The sequence below is a fragment of the Hyalella azteca genome, unplaced genomic scaffold (genome assembly GCF_000764305.2).
Source record: "Hyalella azteca isolate HAZT.00-mixed unplaced genomic scaffold, Hazt_2.0.2 contig9432, whole genome shotgun sequence".
NCBI classification, from domain to species: Eukaryota; Metazoa; Arthropoda; class Malacostraca; order Amphipoda; family Hyalellidae; genus Hyalella; species Hyalella azteca.
This window is the reverse complement of record NW_025939504.1, coordinates 89,194-114,335: the sequence shown is the minus strand read 5'-3', so window position 1 is coordinate 114,335 and position 25,142 is coordinate 89,194. Positions and strand designations below refer to the sequence as shown.

General features: G+C 38.9%; 1 protein-coding gene across 1 annotated transcript; it reads left to right on the top strand.

Moving 5' to 3' along the window:
- Nucleotides 1-403: 403 nt before the first annotated feature.
- LOC108675227 (cyclin-dependent kinase 12) lies at nucleotides 404-25,142 on the top strand. Its single transcript, XM_047882022.1, has 13 exons — nucleotides 404-914; nucleotides 6,938-7,071; nucleotides 7,696-9,474; nucleotides 9,966-10,861; nucleotides 11,400-11,681; nucleotides 12,064-12,233; nucleotides 12,691-12,887; nucleotides 13,688-13,889; nucleotides 14,663-14,812; nucleotides 16,502-16,623; nucleotides 17,292-17,303; nucleotides 19,098-19,749; nucleotides 22,770-25,142. The coding sequence occupies exons 3-13, from the start codon at nucleotides 7,730-7,732 to the stop codon at nucleotides 22,776-22,778; spliced, it is 4,437 nt and encodes a 1,478-aa protein (XP_047737978.1). The 5' UTR covers nucleotides 404-914; nucleotides 6,938-7,071; nucleotides 7,696-7,729; the 3' UTR covers nucleotides 22,779-25,142.

The window sequence follows — 25,142 nt, the reverse complement described above, 5'->3', positions numbered from 1 at the left end:
TGTCGTTTACTCGATGAACGTCCGAATGAGAGTTTAAAATACTCAATAAACGAATTTATTATTACAGAAAAATGAATAAATTTGTTGAAAATCTATTCTACTTTGCTATCAGAATAATTTTTTAATCTGCAAACAAAAATAACAATTAACTAAAAATGTTCTAGCAAATTGACTAATCAATTTCGTACATATAGATTACCATCTTATAATTAATTATGTATTGCTTCGATTAGTAATATAAAACTTGAAGCTCGAAGCTACAAAATAATTTGAAGAAAAAATGCTTCTGTTGAATAGTTGCGACAGTTTTGCTAACTTTATATGCTAGAGGGCGCTTCACTAAAACACATTCAGAAGCTGAAATTTAGGGTATTCGAGCAGAATGTTCAGAGAAGAAAACCGACTTCATGTATGCGGCCATTATGATATTACTCCTCAAATAAACACACATTTTACAAACAACGCACTATAGATTTTGCTGAAGTCATAAATATTAGGTTTTTCGAGTACTTGCTGATACATTCTGTTCAAAAAGAATACAAATTATGTAGGAACACCAACAAAATTTGCATTATAACACATGCCGTAATGAACGCGTGTCTCGAAACTGCTGAACATTTCTGCTAAGAACGAAAAGTCTCCAACCGACCACCCGGGCACCCCTACGTCAGAACTTCAGAAGTGATATATCAAACGTGATGTGTGTGCTGTGCAATGTTAAAAGTGATTAGTTGTACTTTTATTAACGTTGTTTTCTAATCTGTAGTCCCATTTTCAATAAATGGAGTGATTTTTTGCTGCACGTCCGTGGCTGGGGAACTCGAGCTTTGGACATCTTTGTTGTTTGAGGCTTGAGCATTTGTTTACAATTTTTGGTCACTCTTCAAGCTGTGATAGAAGAATATGTGAATGTGGTATGTATAAATTTTGTAGAATTTTTTAAACCTATTGAATTTTCATCGCAACAGTTAGGTAGTGTAGCCGTAGCTGGTAGCCTTTATTTAAAAAATTGCATAGGGACAACTGGACAAGAACTGGAAAATTTGGCAGGATTCTTCAATCATTGTGGATTAAAGTTATGATTTCACAGTCCATTTTTCTGAAATTGTGGCCAAAATTATGCAATAGGCAGTGTTTTGATTTTTGTAAGATAAATTATGCTAGAGCATAGAGCCTGAGGAGGCTGAGGGCCCAGTGGGCAGTGAGGGGTCTAGCCTGGACTCACTGGAGGCTAGATTAGATGCTAGAGCAGTACCCAAATCCCAAACACTGGCAAATACAAACTATTTGGAAAATTGGTCAAAATCAAAGTGAAAAATTTGGCAGAAGGGTATGAAACCATACTTACCACAGATTTTTTAGAATCTGTTCATTTTTAATTTTTCATCTATTTAAGATTTAAACAAATTTCTTTTGTTGCATGATAATCATAATGGTTGTAGCCTATCCAAGTATCCATGATACTTTAAAGGTCTTCTTATGAGTTATAGGACTTAATAATAAACTTGAAAAGAATCTGAAAAATTCTTTGCTCTGCCACTTGGTTGAAGCCACCTATTTGAATGGAAAACAAGCTCATGGATCTAACCCATTTCTCCCTGAACTCCCATATCTACAACCTTGTCTTAATTTCTTCTATAAAATTACAAAAAAAAACCTGTTTTTATCTGTTGTTCTTGTAAATTGCCTGTGAAATTATTTTTTAATTGTAATTTTGGGAAACTTCTGCCAAATATTGCAATTTGGGCTTATGCCCTCAGTCAATTCTACTCAATTTATGGCCTTGCCAAATTTCCTGTGTTAAAAGGAAATAAAGCTATAATTCGCTAATGATTTTAAAAATCTTGCATAATAAAATAGTTTTTATGCATACAATTTCCCAAAATTGCAGTTCCATAAATTTGGGAGAATTCTGCTAGGGTAAATGCGGTATATTCCGACACTTTGAAATGAATGGCTATAAAAAATACACCGTACATGCAACTCAAGTTCTGTTTGCTTTACGTCACTCTCAAAACACCGCACTACACGCAGGCAACAATGAAACGTCACAAAATGTTGCCATATTTATTTAAAAGCCTTTAGAATGCAAACCTACCAAATCCATATATTCCGACACTTTGTGACTAAATTTGGCATTTTGTGAGACTAATTCCGGCCGCGCTTCAAACTCTACTAATTCGTAATGCCGGCACTCTTGTGTTCGAATTCCAATCGGCGATCGCTGTGTGAGCTGTATTGGAATACGACACAGGACACAGCTTGGAATTAGAACACTATTGAATATTGAACACTAGGTACTTAATTAGGCTTTTAATTAAGAGCTATTAAGCTTTTAATTAAGAACATTTTAATTTTGGCATACAGCTTGGAACGAGCTGTGTGTCTAATTCCCAATCTGTGTCGGAATTAGTTTTTATGTGTAAAACCGTTTCTTGGTTTTAACTTAATCGTCTATTAATTTTTTACCACTTGAAATCAGCAAATACAAGTACCTTAAAGGGGTATACTTAAAGGTATACATACCTTTATACTTGTAGGTATACTTAAAGGTATACCTACAAGGTATACTTAAAGGATTCCTAATAAAATTCACAGGCGTATTTAAAAGTCTCAAACCATAATATTCTTTCTACACAAACAGTCTATCACTATTTTGTAGAGCAAGGTCAACTATCAACTTTGACACATTTTTCGATGTTATCACTGGTGACGTGCACTGTCTCTCCTTGGATCTCAACATTTTCCCGCCAGATGGCCCAGACCTAGTGTTTCGGCAATAGTATGGCGCTCAAAAGTATGATGTGACTATTTCAACTATCAACGAATGCATGGAACTAAGAAGAAGCTTGATATAAGGGAAAAAAGTCGAGAAGTGTCAGAATTACCCACGATGTCGGAATATACCGCATTTACCCTATCTGCCTTATATAACATATTGGGATGGATGACAAACTAGAGGTTTTTTTACATAGCATGTCATTTTAAATTTCCTTATCTGGTTTCAAATTTTATTCAATGTCTATGATGATGCAGGTATCCATGATACTTGTATTTCAAATCTTTTTAATGCTTTTTTTGCAATGTTGTGCAGCTTTAAATTGAATTACCTATCTCATTCTTTTAGTAGGTATGAATTTTGCAACTACAAAGTCCTGTATTTTGGTTTGATCCTGTATTTTTCTTTGATTTTGGTTTTGTGGTCCACAAACATCTCAATCGGCATAATTTTTAGTGGCCGTCAAAATCACCTGCGCAATGACTATCTACATAATGTTTTGTTAATGATCAAATACATTATACATGGTGCAATTCTAGGATCGGCAGTACTTATTGGTCTTGACAAAAAGGGTCCGGTTTTAGGGGTAGTGACAGAAGACAGGACTGCAATGTTAGGAATTTAAATAATTTAATTTTGGATCATAGATAAATATTTGCCCAAAATTCTTATATTAAATCAAAATTTAACTTCAAATAAATATTTTACAATTTAATTGTTACTTGATTTTCATATTCAAAATGAAGTACAACTTTAAAAGTGTCAGTTGTCAAAGTAGCCTGTAGCCATTTTATTAAAGTTGGCAGAGCAATACAATATAATGTACATGTACACTTCCTTCCTTCAACACACACGAATCATGATCCATAAAGTAGATTAAAAAATAAAGAATTGAATAGCAAAATTTTTTGCTCCTGAAGATTGCAAAATGCCAACAATGACTGATAAAATGACCATGACATGCTTATGTAGGTTGCACAGGCTACTGTTACAACTTCAACTCGAGCACACTTTACTCTTTTGTTCATATTTCAAGCTTCATGGTTCACGCCATCAGTGCTAAAGACATTTGAACTGCGCTTCTCAACCCATTAGAACTGTAAAGTATTACAATCAATAATATTTATAATTTCACAATCAAAAATATTCACCATACCACAATTGAAAATATTCATAATTCACAGTCAAAAATATTCTCCGTATCTCAATAAAAAATATTCACCATATCACAATTGAAAATATTAATATCTGGGAAATGCAGGACAAGCTGCCATCTTCCCCATGCTCAAATGCAACTAAAGAGTTGGAGACAGGATCTTGCAGTGATGTCACATGCGATAAATATTGCAAGTGATATCACACATGATAGGTACGTCACAAAACAATTATTTTTAGGAATGTGTTTTGGGCCATTCTAGGCTTGAAATGTGCTTATCTTTTCAATAAATTTTATAGAATTGAATAATTAGAACTTGTCATTGTTATATATCAACAAATAAAATTGTTGAGCTACAATAAGTATAATTTCATATAAATAATATATTTCTCTTATTTCTTTAACTCAAAAAAATTTTCACAGAAAGACTAATTACAGACTGGTAATAGAGGAATAGGCATTTAATAGGAGACTAGTAATGGAGAAACAGGCATTTAATATTTTTTAGGCATTTAATAACTTAAAACCTTACTTCAATAAGTACTTTCATTAAAAAAAATTCAAATTTCCTGTCCATTGATTTGCGGAACTTTTGTTGTTGTTATCTCCCTTTGTTTATTTAGTATGCAGCTGTGTCTTGTGAGAGGTGGTGCTAGTGTGCTGTGGACTGGTCTGTAAACATTGAGTATTGGTTCAAAATCTCAAAATACCACGTTCTTTTATATTAACTATAGAATTGCATCATGATTGCATAGTTGCTTACCATAGTGGCATAGCAGAGAATAACCTTTTTCTTCTTGCTCTCAAACTGATTTTTGAGCTAAGAGTTCATTTTTTTATAGCCATGATTATCTTTTTCAGCCATGGAAAGTCTTTTTTGCATGCAAACTCATTTTCAAAACTTCAAACTTCATTTTCCATGCTGTGCTCATGCATTGTGCCAAATCTTTAATTTTAACCTGCAAATGAAACAGAGAATATTTATCTTCACTTAAGAGGCATTTCATGATTTTAATTACAGTACTTGATACCTATAATATAAACATTGGTGTTACCATGTTGTCAGATAGGGGTTCTCTATAGCCACAAGTGGCTATAGGGAACAGTGAAGTAAAATCCACTATCAAGGGATTTTTGTAGGTATGTAAAAAATTTAATATTTTTAATTAATGATAGAATATATATGGTTTTCTTGAAAGATGAAACCAAGTAAAAAATTATATATTTATCTATAAGTATCAATGAAATACAAAAGAAAAACACAAAAATTCTAATTTTTTATTTCCATCAAAGTTAGTCCAGAGAATTGACCAAGACCAAGAGTTGGCCATTCCAGCAGCCTCTGTTTCCCCTTTCCAGCAGCATTTGTTTCCCCTTAGATGAAAACTGGATTAATTTTTATAGATGAGCAACCCTACAAATTGGAGAACAAAAATTTATAGGAATGTATGTAACATTTGTGGTACCATATATGTAACAGTCAAGATCATTTTGGTAAAAAGATTTTCACATGTTTTACTACTACTATGTTGCGCAAAGCACTGCTGTGTTATTGTCTTTCTTCTGTGGGCCTCTCGTTGGATCCTTGGCATCTTAATCCCAACCACTGAAATTTTGAGATCATGCATATAAAACTATTGTCAATGTTCTGTTACTCAAGATAGGCAATAACAACTTTTCTTGAAGCCCTTTGTGGCAATGCATGCATAAGGCAGCCAAGCCAGTAAAAAAAATTCCTTGTAAAGATGGCATGGTCATAATTTAAAATTCATTCATTCATTTACAAGTGAGAGTTGACCAAATAATGCTGTTGAGCATAACAATCATTACAAAATGCTTTCTGCACATCAAGCCCCAAATTACCCATTTTAATATTTTTAGTACTCAGCCCAAGGTTTTTGCATATAGGTATATACATACACTTACATATGTCTTATTTGAAGGTACCTAGCTTTTACCCAAAAATTAAAAATCACCCCATAAATGTCTAAGGTGCAGAGAGCAAGCACAATATCTATAGATCTTTGGCAACTCTTCATCATTTTATGTCTTCAGACAATCTTGCCAGTACATTCATCTTCAAATACCTCTTTTCATGTATTTTTAACAAAAATTTAGAAGGTTTAGGCAGTTATGGCAACAACTACACAATAATGGTAACATTTTGGGGCCAACAACATTTTAAGGTGATGAATTGAGTGGTATTTAGTGGAATTTGTGAAATAATTTCATCTATATTAGGATATTGGTGGTTTTTCAAGATTTTTTAAATGCTCTCTGAACCTTAAATTTATGCATGTCCATGAGTACCTAATGCAAGTTCTATTGAAGTCAATTGACCAAACCAATCTAGGATAAATGACAAAAATTTTGAGAATAGCTGTTTAAACAACCATATTTATGGTTAAAAGCAGTTTTGTCATTCAAAGATACTATAAATATATATACTACAAATATATATACTACCTACCTATATATCTGTATATAAATACATATTGATTACCATGTTATCAATCAACCTTTTCATGAAACATGAAAGATCAGATGATTGCAAGTTTGCAGCTGCATATTTTTTACACAAGCAACTGTCTCCAAGAGCTTGGATATTGCATGTAACAGATTTTATGTACTGCTTTCAGTTAATGATCATGACTGATATAGGCACTGCTTTTAAAATATATTTGTATATGGTATTTTAGGTCCAGCCATTACCTATATGGCTGGATTGGTACATATACCTATGGCCATTATATTATCAATGCTACCGGTAGCTGCTATCTGAGGTAGAAATTAGGCTGTGAATGAAGTAGTGGTGCTGAAAATGTTGGTCACACTGACCAACACTTAGCATTGTTAGTTGTACCAGCTTTTATTGGAAAATGATAAATACCTCATGAATTCCTCACTTCTGTTATGTTTGTTAAAAGTTGTATTACAATCTTGTTACTGTTGAAGCTTTTCTCATAATGTAAGTCCTGCAATTTAATTTTTTCTGGTTTCAGGTGTAATAAGAAGTTGAAGCTGAGATGACGATGGTGGCTTGTCCGCTCGCATCACTGATATCTTTGACCTCTCAGCGCAGTGCTGCTCCTGCGTTGCTTGTGTTGTCCTCTGCCTTGACTGCTGGTGTACCTTGGTTAGTAATTTCTTGATTTCTTGATGTTGATTCTCATCTTTCATTTGCTGCAATTAATCACTAGTATTTCTGTCAATTTCAAGACAAAATTGATGTGTATCTTTTATTTGCTATGATTAACAATTCCACCTGAAGTAATTGATGAAGTTTAACAGCCTAGATACAAGAAATGTCTTCAATGATCTTGGATATTAAGCTCAAAACTTGTATACTTGAGAGTTGTTTACACATATCATAGTCCATTTTTCATAACTTATTTTAAATCAATGAAAAAGCATCCTTGCATAAATAAATGTTTCACAATTTCCACATATATATTTCTTTGAATAACTATTGTATATTAAACATTCCTTGGCTTGTTACCTGTACAAACATAGTATATACCAGCATGTATAGTATACATACATGCATCTATGAATAAATGTTACTCCTTGCACTCATATTTTTCAAAGGTGGACCAAATATGATCTAAACTTCTAAATTACACAACCCTAATGCCAAGAATTTAGTATCTATCTGAAAGTAATTTTTGATACCAAAAAAGTGTTAGTTGTTGCTCATTTTTTGTTTGCAAAAACCAATTTATTTACTCGTTTTTAATTTAATCTTGCTTTATTTATGCAGGTAACCAGGTCCAGGGTTCCTGAACTGAGCGGCAATGCCTAGTATCCATGAAGCTATTGAATCTGATGAGAGCTTCTCTTCTCTCTCTGATGAAGACGCTCTTGAACACAAAACTAATGCAGGCAGTGCCAAAACCTCCAGTAACACAACCACTAACACTTCTTTAGTCCCCCCTCTTACTAACAGCAGTGATAGTAAGACCTGTAACCTTATAACTGATTCTAGTGTAGTAGAAGCCCCACGTAGTGATTCTTCCTGTATATCTAGCTTAAGTGAACCTCCCTCCAACTCCAACGATAAGCCTGGTCTCCAGCCACCGCCAGATACTAGGACTCTAGATCCTATAGACAACAAAGAAAAAGACATATCCTTATCCCCTGAACCACAGAAGAAACCCAAATCCAGCAAGTCCAGGTCATCGTCTGTTAAAGACAAATCCCTTGTTGAATATTCGGATGTGAGCTCTGAGGAATTTTCTGAGCCTGAAGCTGGGGAAATTTCTGACAGCCCCAGCAGAAGTCCAATATTGCAGCATCGCGCCTCAACTTCCACAACCACCGCTCCTCTTGTGCGCAGGTATCCTCTTGTTGATCCTCTTCTTCCTCCCCACGTTACCCCTCATCCTTCAATCAAACCCCACGCCCTTGACAGCCCCAGACCTCTGCTCAATTCATCCTATCCCTCACCCCCAGTATATCGGGAACCTACAACCCCACCACACCCAATACTCAGTAAGAGTGACCTCAGCACCACACCTCACACTCCTCTCTCTAACTACACTCCCCTGTCTTCCCACACTCCTCCAATTCCTTTAAGCGCCTTCAACTCCTCACAAAGCTGTCCAGAAAATCTAAGTGAGGGTGAAGTCGATTCACCTCCTAGGAGCCTTGGAGTGAACCCACAGCCAGTGCAGCGATTGCCAGGTCACTGTGACAATACCAATAGCGGTAGTTTGCCTGGTTCTACCTTACCCCAAGGATCTGTAATCCCCGTACATTCCTTGGTACCATACCCCACAACCATGTCCCCTGACCGCACGCGGGATCCGCAGTACTACGGCAACAGTAGCGCCCGACGTCGAGACGATCATCACAGATCCCGAAGTCCTGATCATGAAGCCAGGGATTATGGCGCCAGGTCTCGTAAGAAGGAACATCGAGACAAGAAGAAAAAGAAACACGAGCGCAAGAGAAAACGTACAGATAGATCATACAGCCCCACCATGCACAAGAGAAAAAAGAAGAAGAAGTACAAGCATGGCAGCCCTGGACATGACAATGTGGACGGCAGTTCTGATGACACGGTCAGATATCCGCAAGACTCTCACAAGTCCCGACCTGCAAGTCCCCGGGCCTACGGGGATCGTGTCCCGCTGTCGCCACGCGAAGTGAATTACCGCCGAACTCCCCCTCTAAGCCCTAACATAAGCAGTGATTCCCTCACCCGAAATTATGGCAGCTCCCGTCGCCCCCACACTCCTCCTCTGACTGGGGCCAACAGAGCCCCCACGATCACCATAAGCAGTGGCTCGAGCTCCCGTCACCACAGCCCTCACCACCACCCGTTGATGGGTGGTGCACCATCACCACAGAGTAGTAATTACCCCAGTGTGGACTTGGGGTCATCACATCGTGGGGCTCATCGGGTGTCCCCACCAGCAACTGATGGGGACGGTGACCGGGGACGACATCTCTCCAAGAAGGAGGAACGCAAGAGGAGGAAGCGTGAGAAGGAGCGCAGGAATTCCTGCAGTAAAAGCAAAAGCAGATCACCTGGCAGGTGAGCACAATATCCTCTTAGATTATGATTATATATTTATATATTACTGTTGATTTTTGGTACGTAGTTATGGCTTCTATGTAGTATAGGAAATATTAATTTTTTTCTGTATCCTCTATGTGTTTTGGGGCGTGGCAGTCACAGGCCACGACTGTGCGCTGCCTGCGACATATGTAATGTGTAATTATTCATTGAATAACCAGTCTTACTTTGGTTTTTTTTAATAAGCTTATTCAATAAAAAGTTGCTTAGTATTTATTCAATATCATTTGAACACGTCGTTCGATATTTCACACCTAATTTTCTTATTTCAATAATCACCGGTCATTCCTCCATCACTCAGTTTGATTTTATCCTGATGAAAATTGAAAAATGATGGAAGGCTAAGTGAATGAAAAATTGACATGTAAATATTTATAGAAGGCTACATCATAGTTTGTTAAATTTTTGTTACGCATCCAACGGTCATAAAATAGAATCCCTATTGACAGAAGGCGACGAGGATCGCGTTCCACATCTCGGTCCCGTGCCCGACATCGACGTTCCCCATACACTCCCCCATCTAAGGGATCACGGGTACCCACGACTGGAGCCTCCCCAGCAGGCAGCTCCAGATACCCCAGCAAGGGAGGCCGTCACTCCTCGTCCAGCTCCACATCTTCGTCAGATCGTAGCTCATCTCGACGACCACAAATCGAAGCCCATCGGTTTGCGCGAGAAAACAACATGTCGAGCACAAGTTTCTTTGCCGAGCTTGTGAAATCTAAGAAAAATGCACGCAAACTCAAGGAAGTCATGACTAGAGATGGTGATGATGCTGTAGATAAAGAATCTTCTTCCAGACAAACCATCGGTGGTGATAAAGGTTCTTCTAGACCGAATGGCGTATTTGCTGATGAAGACATCCACACTTCAGTGAACGAGGCTGGAGTTATTACTATTTTAGACGGAGCTGAGAACCCGGTCAACGTGGAGGGCTCGTCACACACCTTAGCTAATGGGTCTACTGCAAACCCTGTTGTAAGAACCCCTGAACCCAACACAACTCAAACTCCTGTAAATAATAAGCACGTTAGACCACCTATTCCTTCAGCAACGACTCCAGTACCTGTAGTAGACCCTCCAATTGACAGACCACCTGGTCATATCCAGACCCCTGTCCCGGCCGTACCTAATAACCAATTAAATAACTCAACCCAAATTCCGAGCAATTCCACCACGACGCCCAGCAAGAGAACTACAAACCTCACAAAACTTCCTCTTCCGCCTGGGATTAATCTTGAAGATATTGAGTCCCCACCTTCCCCTTCCTCCCCGAACTCTGACGTCTCTGAGAAAACTAAGAAGACGCGCATCAGCCTCACTAAAGACCTGCCCATGCCTCCTGGTCAGTATCTAGGGTTTGTAACCTGAATTTCAAGAGGTTTAACCTGAATATCTCAAGAGGCTTAACCTGAATATCTCAAGAGGCTTAACCTGAATATCTCAAGAGGCTTAACCTGAATTTCAAGAGGCTTAACCTGAATTTCAAGAGGCTTAACCTGAATTTCAAGAGGTTTAACCTGAATATCTCAAGAGGTTTAACATGAATTTCAAGAGGTTTAATCTAAATTTCAAGAGTTTTCACCTGAATTTCAAGAGGTTTAACCTGAATTTTAAGAGAATTTCACAGTTAGAGGCTATGGTCTGCATTATTTAGTTTTCCTGATGCGTCTGTATTGACATGTTTTTAGTCAGTTCTGGATCATCTGCCCTGGTACCAGTAATGAACAGTTATTGAAATGTGATATACGTATTCAATTCAATATACGTAAACTTTTTGCTCATTCATAAATTGATGATGGATCAATGTCTTGATAGCTTTAATACACTAATATAACTTCCGTCTCGTCTTCATTATCTCATTTTCTAATCCGTTATTCCAGTTCTAAGCGGAAGCAACTCTCCCTCTGGATTAGAAGTGCACAACCTACGCTCCAAGTCTAGCGGCCTGCGTAAAGGTGCTGTTGACGGCCTACCCACCCCCAAAGGCAGGCCGGGCAGCCTGCAGTCATTCCCCCGGCCCAAGATATTAAATAAACGCAGGACAGATCGCTCGCACCAGGACGATGCGTGGAGCCAGCGATGCGTCGACGTGTTCGACATCATCGCACAGATCGGGGAGGGAACCTATGGCCACGTCTACAAGGCGCGCCCCAAGGATTCTTGTAAGTCTCCCAGTACTTTATTGTTATCATTTTTTATAGTGAGTCTAAATTTATTGGTTATATATATCAATTTTCGGGTAGTAATATACAATTTTTTGAAAGCAGATATCAAATTTTTAGTAGTAAATGTTACTTTTTATAGCGAGTATAAAATTGTTGGAAGTACATATAAATTTTTTGGTAATTCAGGTCTAATGAAAATAGTCAGTAGTCAGTACGAGGTCAACTTGAAAATTATGCAGTTTGCTATCTTTGATATCATCACGCAGATCTGGGCCGACACATTTAGTCTGAATTTCTAGGCTTTATAATATAATTAGCTTCTGACAGTACCTAATTCAGGAACATTCTGTTTTGAATAAAAAATGATGTGTATCAACAGTAACGGATGAGATGGTGGCGCTGAAGAAGGTGCGTTTGGAGAACGAGAAGGAAGGATTCCCGATCACGGCCGTGCGGGAAATCAAAATCCTGAAGCAGCTTCACCACAGCAACATCGTCAACCTCAAGGAGATCGTCACGGACAAGCAGGACGCCACTGACTTCAGACATGTCAGTGAAAAATAATATGCTTATAAGACGGTACTTGATGTTTGTGTAGAAAAATAATTATCTATTTGGATGTTCATGGGAGAGAAATACCAATCATGTGATGGATACCATCTTACAGATGCAGGACACAACTACTCCATACATATAATTGCTTTCTTCTTATGATATACGGTACCGTATAGGACTATAGGGACAAGCAATTATACTTATAATACCTTAGCTATTTTGTAGGTGATTATTTTAATGGTACTGTATCGCGCAGGTCATTATTCTAATGATGTATTGCGTAGGTTATTATTCAAATGGTAATGTTTCGCGCAGGTCATTATTCTAATGGTGATGTATCGCGCAGGTCATTATTCTAATGGTGATGTATCGGGCTGGTTATTATTCTAATTGTGACCTGCTTTGGTCATTATTCTAATGGTGACCTTTAATTAAATTATTCATTGTACAGGACAAAGGTTCGTTTTACCTTGTGTTCGAGTACCTGGACCACGACCTGATGGGGCTGCTGGAGTCCGGCATGGTGGAGTTCACGGAGACACACAACGCGAGCATCATGCGCCAGCTCATGGAGGGACTCAATTATTGTCATAAGAAGAACTTCCTGCACCGTGACATTAAGTGCAGTAACATCCTTATGAATAACAAGTGAGTCATGATATATACTTACTTATGAATAACAAGTGAATCATGTTACATCCTTATGAATAACAAGTTAGTTCATAAGTTCAGAGGTCAAGTTCAACTCTGAGACTTCGGTATGACCAAAATAAATTTTATTTTATGAAGTATTTGTCTATATCTAAAGTATTTAGATATTGTTGAATTGTATTAAATCTTGCGTTTTTATGTTCAGAGGTCAAGTTAAGCTCGGAGACTTTGGTCTGGTGCGTCTATATCCCTCAACCAAAATAATTTTTATTTCTTAAATATTTAAGTATATATACCTAAAGTATTTAAATATTGTTTAATTTTATTAAATCTTGTATTCTCACGTTCAGAGGTCAAGTTAAGCTCGGAGACTTTGGTCTGGTGCGCCTGTATTTCTCAACCAATTTTTTTTTATTTCTGAAGTAATTTGACCATATCAAAATTATTTAAATATTGTTTAATTGTATTAAATCTCTCATTCTCACGTTCAGAGGTCAAGTTAAGCTCGGAGACTTCAGTCTGGTGCGCCTGTATTCCTGCACCAAAATAATTTTTGATTTCTGATTTTCTGAAGTATTTGAGTATATCTAAAGTAGTTAAAATATTGTTGAATATTGTTGAATATTGTATTAAATCTCTCATTCTCACGTTCAGAGGTCAAGTTAAGCTCGGAGACTTTGATCTAGCCCGTCTGTATTCCTTAACCAAAATAATTTTTATTTCTTAAATATTTGAGTATATCTTAAGCATTTAAATATTGTTGAATATTGTATTAAATCTCTCATTCGCACGTTCAGAGGTCAAGTTAAGCTCGGAGACTTTGGTCTAGCGCGCCTGTACTCCTCTACCAACGAGCGGCCGTACACGAACAAAGTGATCACGCTGTGGTACCGCCCCCCGGAGCTCCTGCTGGGGGAGGAACGCTACGGCACTCCTATTGATGTCTGGAGCTGCGGGTGTATCCTGGGGGAACTCTTCCAGAAACGTCCTCTCTTCCAGGTGAGATAAGTGTCTTTCTTTATTTTTTGTAGTAATCCACATGTCAGTGATACACCTCCCAAAATAACACTTCTCTTCTAGGTGTGTCAAGTAAAAGGCATTTGTTTATTCCTTGGTTATAATGAAGGTAATTAATTCTACAACTTATTAAAACCAACTTTGACTACGTTAGTTAGGGACGGCATGCCCAGAGTTATTCTTGAGCTTCATATCATCTAATAATGAGGATGTTATCACATTAATCACATGAAATTAATCACCTGTTTCACATTAGTCACATAACATTAATCACCTGTTATCACATTAATCACATGAAATTAATCACCTGTTATCACATTAATCACCTGTTTTCACATTAATCATCTGTTATTCCATCAATCACATGACATTAATCACATGTTTCACATTAATCACATGCCATTAATCTCCTGTTATCATATTAGTCACATGGCATTAATCACCTGTTATCATATTAGTCACATGACATTAATCACCTGTTATCACATTAATCACATGCCATTAATCACTTGTTATCACATTAATCACATGAAATTAATCACCTGTTATCACAATAGTCACATAACATTAATCACCTGTTATCACAATAATCACATGCCATTAATCACCTGTTATCACATTAATCACATGACATTGATCATTTGTTATCACAATAGTCACATAACATTAATCACCTGTTATAACATTAATCACCTGACATTAATCACCTGTTATAACATTAATCACATGACATTAATCATGTATTACATGTACAGGGCAACAGTGAAGCGATGCAGTTGGAAGTAATATCGCGCGTGTGCGGCACCCCGACGCCCGCCGAGTGGCCCGACATCGTCAAGCTCGCAGGCTGGGCCACCATGAAGCCTAAGAAAACCTACCGTCGACGTATACTTGACGATTTCAAGGTAATTAATGCCTATAATTACTTCATTCTTATTCTCTTACTCATCAGGAGTCGTAACTGTTATAGCTCGTAATGAGATCACGTAGCGGCTTAAGTACACGTAACGGGCTAAGTTCACGGAGTGGCGTAAGCACACGTAGCGGCCTAAATACACGTAGCGGCTGAAGTTTATGTATACCTAGCGGACTAAGTTCACGAAGCGGCGATTTCTCATTTGTGATTGACGAATAAAAGTTTCAAGACGTAACTATTTTCGATAGTTATCGCTACCCAACACGTTACTAAAACACACATTGCTACTTATGAGTACTGCCGATTCATGGGTCGTGATCCGCGTTCTTCAAGAAATTCACTGGCCACTCATACAAATTGTTGGTGAAATACAAGATGACAAACAAGTGTCTGCCACTGATGTGGCAATGAGAAGACGAATGGTGTTGCGTGTTACTCCGTAGTCATGAATTCTGTATCATTCATTCATATGAACTGTCAATGTTGTGAATGACCGGTTGACATGAATTTCTTTCAGTCTGAATCATGCTAGGACATTCAGTCCTCCTCGCCACGTTGCCTTCGTTGAATATCATTCTACACTGCATATTTTCCCCTGTTTTTTTTTTTTTCTCTCTGAATCTTTTTACCCTTCCTTTGTTCACCGAGCTTTATTTTAGACCCTGCCTCTTCGTTTTATTTTGCCCCATTTTTTTACCAACGCTTCCTCTTTACCCAGCCTCCTCATTACCCAGCCTCCTCTTTACCCAGCCTCCTCATTACCCAGCCTCTTTACCAAGCCTCCTCTTTGCTCAGCCTCCTCTTTGCCCAGCCTCCTCTTTACCCAGCCTCCTCTTTACCCAGCCTCCTCTTTACCCAGCCTCCTCTTTACCCAGCCTCCTCTTTACCCAGCCTCCTCTTTACCACACGCGCCTCACTCACAGCTACCTGATCGAACGCCGTCCAATGCCGTATTGCAATGATTGTTTGGTACCCCTGACGGTCTTGCATGTTATGGCGTAATGCCCGAGCCACAGTGATACCCGGCAAAGCTACAACCCCAACACCACTGCTCTCAGCCCAAATGAAATGCTGTCTAGGATGCTGAGAGAAGTTCCCCGAAGCATCTTTGGGACTGACAACCTCAGACGATATATAATCGAGTGTAACCTGCTGCCGGATATCTAGCACGGCACCATGACATAGGTCTGAAGAGACCCACACCTCCGACTAAACACCATACTCGTGTCATCATGTTCCTGGTTGAGATGAAATAGCCGAAGACGGATAGAACCTGCGCCTTGGAAATAGAAAAGCATAAAGCTTAGACCAGATGGATCAGGCTGCGAGCCCTAGAGAAGCATACACCCTAGACCAGATGGATCAGGCTACGAGCCTGAAACCAATGAAGAAGCCTGACCCTGCAAACCGAATATTGTACCTTCGACGCGAAATAGACGACACTGATATGAAGCGCTAGAAACCTCTCTCCTACTACTACTACTACTACTCTTTACCCTCTAGTCGCTGCACATGTACAGGCCTTCAGAGACTCTTTTCTGTTTTTTTCTCACCAATGCTGGCGCTGAAGCCCATCTTAAGCATTTAATGTGGTCCCACAGGACCGCATGCCGGCTGAGGCCCTAGCCCTGCTGGACCACATGCTCAACCATCTTAAGCATTTAATGTGGTCCCACAGGACCGCATGCCGGCTGAGGCCCTGGCCCTGCTGGACCACATGCTGAGGCTGGACCCCGGTAAGCGTATCACCGCAGGCGACGCCCTCAACAGCCCCTGGCTTAAGAACGTAGACCCTGAGAAGTGAGTCATGGGCAGGAGTGGGTCATGCTGGTAAAAAGTGGGTCATGCTGGGTAAAAAGTGGGTCATGCTGAGTGAAGAGTGGGTCATGCTGGTAAAAAGTGGGTCATGCTGGGTAAAAAGTGGGTCATGCTGAGTGAAGAGTGGGTCATGCTGGGTGAAAAGTGGGTCATGTTGGGTAGAAAGTGGGTCATGCTGAGTGAAAAGTGGGCCATGCTGGGGGAAAAGTGGGTCATGCTGGGGAAAAGTGGGTCATGCTAAGTGAAAAGTGGGTCATGCCGGGTGAAAAGTGGGTCATGCTGAGTGAAAAGTGGGTCATGCATCATTATGCATATATCAGCACTCGTATCATTCAGCATAAGATATTAAATTGGATGGTAAATCTTAGAACATAAGCTATCGTTTACTTTCAAAGGGTAGGAGTGGGGGATTCAAGACAAGTAAATTGAAAAGTCCGTCTATGGACATGTAAATGCAAAAGTTTATTTATGAACATGTAAACTCGAAATTCTGTGGATATGTACGTGCTAAGTGCTATCGAAAACAATGAACATAAGTGAGTGAATCTAAGAAGCGGCGTTAGGATAATAAAGTTTGGAGTGTAAGTCTGAGACCGTGTACGTTGAGATCTACGTTTTAAAAGACGTAGAATGAGGGATAACTGCTGTAGAGTAGAACCTGAACTACAGATGTTCCGGTTACTTAAAATATTGGTCATATTACTGCAGTCCGCATACCTTGGTAACGTTGGTATTAGAACTTTAGCTTAGGGTTATCCTACTTTAACTTACGGTTATCTTACTTTAACTTACGGTTATCCTACATATCCTTATCCTTACGGCCTACATATGTCACTGGCATTTCAACTTGACATAGGAATTCTACTTTCCTAATTGATTGTACTTGTGTTCTAGGATTTTGAACTGACGATGGAGCTGGCCTTGAAGCTTCTTCTCTTAAAAAGAAATGGTTCATTTTTTCGCTATTTTCATTGCTTTTAAATTGTTGGTAAATTGGCGATTTAAATAATTAAATGATCTTAATACTTGACCTGACATGAGATGTTATCGCCCTGGTTCTGCCACAGGGTCTATTTATTCTGACCCTAATTATACATAGAGACTTGGTAACTTGTCTCTGGTCCGTACGACTGTCACTGATTTCTATGGCAGAATAACGCTCGCAAACCACAGCTCATTTTACATTACCGTCCCATAACTGAAGCGCTAGAAGGCCCTTATCTTTACATCGATATTGCTACAAATACTAGCACAACTAGTACTACGGCTACTCATTTTGCTTATGTATCCACCACCAAATTTATTATCACTCTGTCGCTGTGTGTGGCGATAAATAGCCCGCGATCGGAAAAGACAAATAACTGTTTAGCCTTCAGCGTTCATCTTGCTAATGCAAACAATGAGATATGAGTTATAACTCTGGGTCATGAAACTACAAAGTGTGCCATGAAAGTTAATGTTTGCAATACAGTAATCCTTGAGCTATCGCAGGTGTTAGGTTCCAAACCTCGACCGCGATGACGAATTGATCGACTGTTTGTAATTATCTTATTGTTTCTTTTGTAGTTATTTAGTATGTGTTCATTGTTTTAAGTGTCATTTATACCAGTCGAGTTCCGCATGTTGCTAAAATCTCCCGATTAACTAACTCAGAAACCTACGAAGATCCGTGTATAATTTTTCGCATTAATTATGCTTAAATTAACAGTTTTCATTAGTTAATGGTACTTCTGATTAATATCTCTTGACAACCTGCGATGAATCAAAACGCGATATAACGAACGATTACTGTACAAGACGTCACAGCAGTCGTACATTGTAAAGACTGGCACTGCTCCATTAGGTTTATTAGGATTTTTAAAAATTTTAGGTGAATAATATCTGTGAGAAAAAAAACGGATTCCGGAATTTGTGGTGTGCCGATCAGTGAAGAATAAACATTACCCTAAATTTGTTTTGATCAAAATATTTAAATAGCAACTGCCGTCATCAGTGAGACGCAAAATTTTCCGATCATCTTTAATGAAAGTTGATATACAAAGTCAACATTCGTTATTTGCCAGTTTTTTATGTTATTGATTGTAAAGAGAAACTTGAAAATCATTTTTACGCCGTTTTGATTCAACTAAATTAATGTACTGTTGCGAGATGCACCTAGCTGTATTAATGTATAGCTTGGGTTGATATTGTATTAGTATTACTACCAATCATTAAACAAATTTATGAAACATTTAAGGTTGCACAAATCGATGTAACAGTTGCTTTAGTTTTGCATACAATTGAGCTTTGAACTTTATAGTTAGCTACTGCGATGAAATTGCTTGCATGTCGATTGTTTTCAAGAATATTTGTTTGCTTTAAATGCTGCCATTGATATTCATTAATTGATTTCTTTTTCTCTTTCTCCACCTTCCACCTACTCTTCTTCCATCTTCCACCCACTCTTCCTCCACCTTTCCCCTCCCCCGCAATCAGGACTGCCACGAGTTGTGGAGCAAGCGACGCAAGCGGCAGCTGAAGGAGCAGCAGCAGGGCAGCAATGCTGCACCTGCTGCTGCACTGCAGCACGAGCAGCAGCAGCCGCTGAGCTACGCGCAGCACCGCGAGATGCTGCAGCGCCAGCAGCACCAGCAGGGCGCCGCTTATAAGGCCCCTGAGGAGACAAACCCCGTCGGGGAAGATCTCCCCATACTCCACAACCCCGGGGGTAACGGGGTACATATTCCCCCAGCAAATGGTGGCGGGGGTAATAATGGGGTTGGTGGATATGGTGGTGGCGGTGGTGGGGGTAATTATGGCGGTGCGGGGAACGATGGTGTTGGCGGGTTGCCGGAATTCGACGAAGATTCATCGTCTCGAGGACCGATAATTCCTGATCCCCTCGGGGGACCTTACCATCCCGACGGTCCCAATGTTGCTGGGGGGTCCTCACCCCCGCCCCGACCCCTGAACCTTCTTAACGCTTCTCGGGGGAGCATTTCCCCCGGCCTGCCCCCCCGTGGTGGGGGACCATTGGGGGTGCACAGGTCGGTGGGGCACATGGCCCACCTCATCGCCTCCCGTCAGGGCCTCAACTATGGACACGTCGCCGCCCTCACCAAGGAGCCGGTGAGTTGAAATGACGTGTCAACACGTGCAGTGACGTGTTGACGTGCAGTGACGTGTTGACGTGCAGTGACGTGTTGACGTGCAGTGACGTGTTGACGTGCAGTGACGTGTTGACGTGCGGTGACGTGTTGACGTTCGGTGACGTGTTGACGTGCAGCGACGTGTTGACATTTTCATATTAAACTGAATTTCTTAACCTGATTCATAAGTTGAATTTTGATGTCTGCATTTTATGTTGATTTATTTTTCTCTTTATCTTAGCGCGTGGCTAGAATGACGAGAGCTATTTTACATCGTACAAGTTTTTGCGAAAACTTGAATTTTTGGAACCTGTTCAAAATAAATTTACGGTACTATGGAATCATAATTTAGAAAAAAAAATTATTAGGAGTAAAACTCATAATACCTGATATATTTTTTCGAAATGTTTATACTTTGACAAAATAAAAAAAAAAGTCGATTATCGTTATGTTTGATATATTTCGTCGATAATATCCTATTAAAATTTAAGCCTTTTTATGTCTCGTCGTTCTATTTGCATGCGTCTCATGTAGAAATGTACCTATCGTTAAATGCATTGCCTTGAAAAGTAAACTTATTTATGTAATTCTTGTTGTAATAGGTCAAATGAGAATTGTATTTATAAGATTTTATAATGAGTGACATGCATCTTGCCTGCGCGTTTGAGAGCCGTGACGACTAAGGTAAGCTTTTTCGATGCATTCGTGCACTACAGGGCCCATACTATCAAAAAAAGTTAAGAGATCGTAAGTTCATCAGCCAATCATTGACGGCCTTTCAAGCAAAATCCGCCAATCATAGACAAGAAAATAGAGCGTAAGTACTTACGTTCACTTAGCGTGTTTTGAAAGTATGGCCCCAGATTTCGCTGCAAAAGCTATTTCGTTTTACAAACATTTATTGCCAGGGGCTGCAGTTCAACGGACTTCCAGCACGGAACAAGATATTTCCTATTCAACCTAATCGCGGATTTTCTTGTCCAGTTTATCTTATTAGTTTCTCAAAATTTATTTTTCTTTGAGCCAATACTGGTTTAGTTACGATTGATAATTTACAATTTCGAAGCAAATTACGACGACTCTTGACGCGTTTATTCGATGTGCAAAAATAAAATAGTGAATCGGCGTCCATTAAAATTTTTCAACAAATTCTGCAGTTTCATCAGCGAATCCTCGATATCATTTTTAGTATTAAATTCCTCACGGCACAATATTGAATGTTCCCTCCCATGACAAGCGTAATTATGTGAAGCTTCTCACACGCTTTTGCATGCCTATGACCAACAACGGCTCTGAGAACAGCTGATCCTCTGAGAACAGCGGATCCTCTGAGAACAGCTGATCCTCTGAGAACAGCTGATCCTCTGAGAGCAACTGATCCTCTGAGAGCAACTGATCCTCTGAGAACAGCTGATCCTCTGAGAGCATCTTATTCTCTGAGAACAACAGCTGATCCTCTGAGAACATCTTATTCTCTGAGAACAACAGCCGATCCTCTGAAAACAGCTGATCTTCTGAGAACAGCTGATCCTCTGAGAACATCTTATTCTCTGAGAACAACAGCTGATCCTCTGAAAACAGCTGATCCTCTGAGAACATCTTATTCTCTGAGAACAACAGCTGGACCTCTGAGAACAGCTGATCTCCTGTCTCCTCTGCCGTTAGTTCCTTGACAGGAGAAAGCCTTCATATAAAATTATAAATCATCGACGTGATGTTTTGGAAGTACAGCAGTTGTCGGGCATTTTTTCGACAACTGCGTCCATTCATGCCAGGTTTATGTATGTACCTAACTGATAAATCATTTTACTCGCGTTTGTACTGCTCGTTTTTTCGAGGATAATTTTCAGCAACGACTCGTGACGTCTTCGCTCGCGTTTCTGAATTTCTGCTATGAGGTACAAAATTATTTTTTTTTAATACATGATCATTGTGTTGTGCTTTCGATCGTGTGTACGTCTTTACCTCACTGATCTGATGCACGCGAACTTTCAACATTGGTCACTAGCGTTCTCTTGCTGAACGTCTAACTCCTTATAAAATTTCAAGGTCTGATCATTCAACACTATGAAATAAATATAATATATTTGTTTTAATTAAACAACGATATTATACCCTTATGCATACAGAACGAGGACATGAAATTATTGATGAAATTGATTGTTTTCTGAAATTTTGCTACATCGCTATCGAAAATGCTACGGTGAGCAAAATTTAAAAAGTTATCATTTTGCTTTAATTTAAAGCTAACTTTTTTCATCGTATTCCTCCTTGCCTACTTGCACGTATGCAAGCAATGAGGAGCGGTATATCTTGATAACGTGAGGAAATATTAAGAACATAATAATAATATTCATGGTATTAATCATTAAAATTAATACCATGAAGAATAAATGCATCTAACCCTACAAATGGCGATGTTTGGGACGTAGCAGTCCCAGGCCACGATGGATCGCCGCCGCTGATTATCGTTCATCCGCCCTTATTTGGGCCAGCTGATGCACGATGCTGTTGAAAACAGCTCGAATTTAGAAGCCGCGTTCGGTTTTGAAAACAAAATTTATTCACCGAATGTATTTAGGCTTGGAAGGGTTCGAGTCAGGAATTTTTGGAATCACGTAGCACCGCAATACTGTTTTATTATTATCGAAGAGTTTGGTGATCCGTTCGTGATGTTCAACAATGTCGGCTTTTCTCCTGAACTTGTAATAAGTCTAAAAACTTCCATCATCTTTCACCAATTATGAGATTTCAAGTGAAACCCAGTAGGCATATATAAATTAGTTTTTTTTTTTTTGTTATAAATTAGTTACTTGCTAATGGGCAATATATCAGTTTCGTTCGATTTTTATTTTGATATCTTAAATAATACTTCACCTATCACCAACGCACAGCATTTTGATCTCACTTTCAAATATAATTCTCGTCTCGTGAATTTTTTGTTGGTGTTATTGTATTTTTGTTGAGTAATGAGATGCTCTATTGTACCAACTCCATCAGAGAGAATAAACTCGGCCTTCATCAAGTCCTGCAGCGATCCTTCTCCTTCAAGAGGAATTCTCTTCATCCACGACCCATGAGGATGCAGCTGGAAACTCCTTTGCTTGTGTAATAATTGCCAGATTTCGGGATATGAAGCTACTTTAATGTGCATTCAGTAGCCAGTCCAGATGTGAGAACTCTGTGAAAGGTATACTTATGAGAAAGCGGTATACTCTTGAGCACTCCAATTTTAAGGCATACCGGTACTCTTTAGAACGCACATTATTGGGAGGTATGCTTCTGTGAAAAGTATACTTATGAGAAATCCGATTCAGCGGTATACTCTTAGAGCACTATCATTTTTAGGCACACTCCTTAGAACTCACCTTATTGGGAGGTATGCTTCTGAGTACTCACATGGTAAGGTATCCTCCTGAGACCTCGAATTAAGAGGGATAGTCTTGAGAATCCCATTTTAAGGCATACCGGTACTCTTTAGAACGCACATTATTGGGAGGTTTGCTTGTGAGTACTCACATGGTAAGGTATCCTCCTGAGACCTCGGATTAAGAGGTATACTCATGAGAACTCTCAACGGAGGTATATTATCGAGGACTCTCAACGGGAATTATACATACACGTGATTATTTAATGGACTGATATATTCGCAAGTACTCGCACTGGAATGAAATATCGTTGTACGTTTCCAAGTCTGCCATCGAGTGCCAGCTGAAGAGAAATAAAGGCTTCGTACACAGTTACTTGTGATGGCTAACCGGCCGCCCCTGTAAATATCTATTCATAGTGCCGTTCATGTCGGAATAAAACGAATTTCTACTACAGTTATGTTGATCATACTATTTATACCCCTACTAACCGTGTACACTCAGAGAAATGAGTGAGATTTTGTCCGAATAGCAATGCACTTTTTGCCCCGTGAGTGTCATTCTGACACCATTTTTACCCCTTAAAAAAGACGACGTTTCAGCGCGGGTGCTCGTGGTTTCAGTAATAAAGTGAATAAAAATTTGGACAAAATGACCCATTCATTTTCTGAGTCATAGAAACCCTGATGTGTAGACTATGTGATTAGTGGTAAGGCGTCTGTATCATCGTCACTATCAGTGATAGATAATTTACGAAGAAGCCATTGTTCTTTATATTTTAAATGGCAGAGAAGCAAAGGTCACCGGAAACAGATGTAGTTGACAATTGTTCAACAGTTGTTTGAAGGCCACATTATTGAGGTGTAATGGATGGTCGAGTGTGGAGACCTCGTGACAGAGATCCACCCAATTTTCGCCTTAAGGTTTAACATTGTCTCGTGATATATAACTCGTTTATAGATTAAATGTTTGTACTACTCGTATTAGCGGAAACTGCGGGCGCTGCTAATATATGTGGTTCCAGCTGACATGTGAAGTTGAATTGACTCTGATTAATCGTTTTTTCGACAAAATCGACTCGTAATAAAAGTCTTTTTACCATCATTACTCTGAAATGAAATATATTTAACGATCGCTTGTCGAGCCAACACAGCTACTTGCATCCGCAATGCATTCGTACTTTTAAAGGTGCACATTTGTAATCAAGTTAAACTTGAACAAACTCTCACCTGCAATACATTTAAATGCCAATAATAGTACGAATTAGCAGCCAATAAATTGAGACGACCATATAGTTTGACAAGGTTCTCAAGTGGGCAAAAGTTTATTCCTGTCATATTTTTGTCACCCCAGAATATATTCCTGGGAAAGATTCTCAATTATATTGGACTATTTGAATAACGAAATGTTTATAAATTCTTCAAAAAATTGCATTAACCCGTATTTTTCATACGTAAGCTCCATTGTATTTAATGAAGAAACATAGGCCTAAATTAACGACTGAAGTTGAAACTTGTATATAGTGTAAAGTTAATGGATTAAAAAAACACTTCAGTAATGTTCTAGGTTACTTATACTTAAGTATCTGCCCATGTCAGATAAATACATTTTAGAATATATTGCGCTTTCTGTTTATTTTGGAAAGGCCTTCAAGTGTACAGTAGATTTAATTGAAGAGGTTGTTTGTCGTTTTGTGGAAGTTTTTCAGTAATTTTTCAAATTTTCATTCGAAATTGATTCTATTTTCCTTCAAATTGATGATATTGCACATATATCATCAATATATTGCACATATATCACATATATCATCGTGGAGAACATGTCGTGTTGGTGGATATGCATGTCACGCATGTTCGCTGGTCGGTTATAACACCGAGTCTCTTTCTAGACATGTTCGCTATAATCCCCTTGAAAATAATAAGGATAGGAGCATATCTTCAAATACCAAGCTATTGAACTTCATGTAAGCGACCTCTTGTTCGAGTGTCTTTGTTTCTGTTGCTTT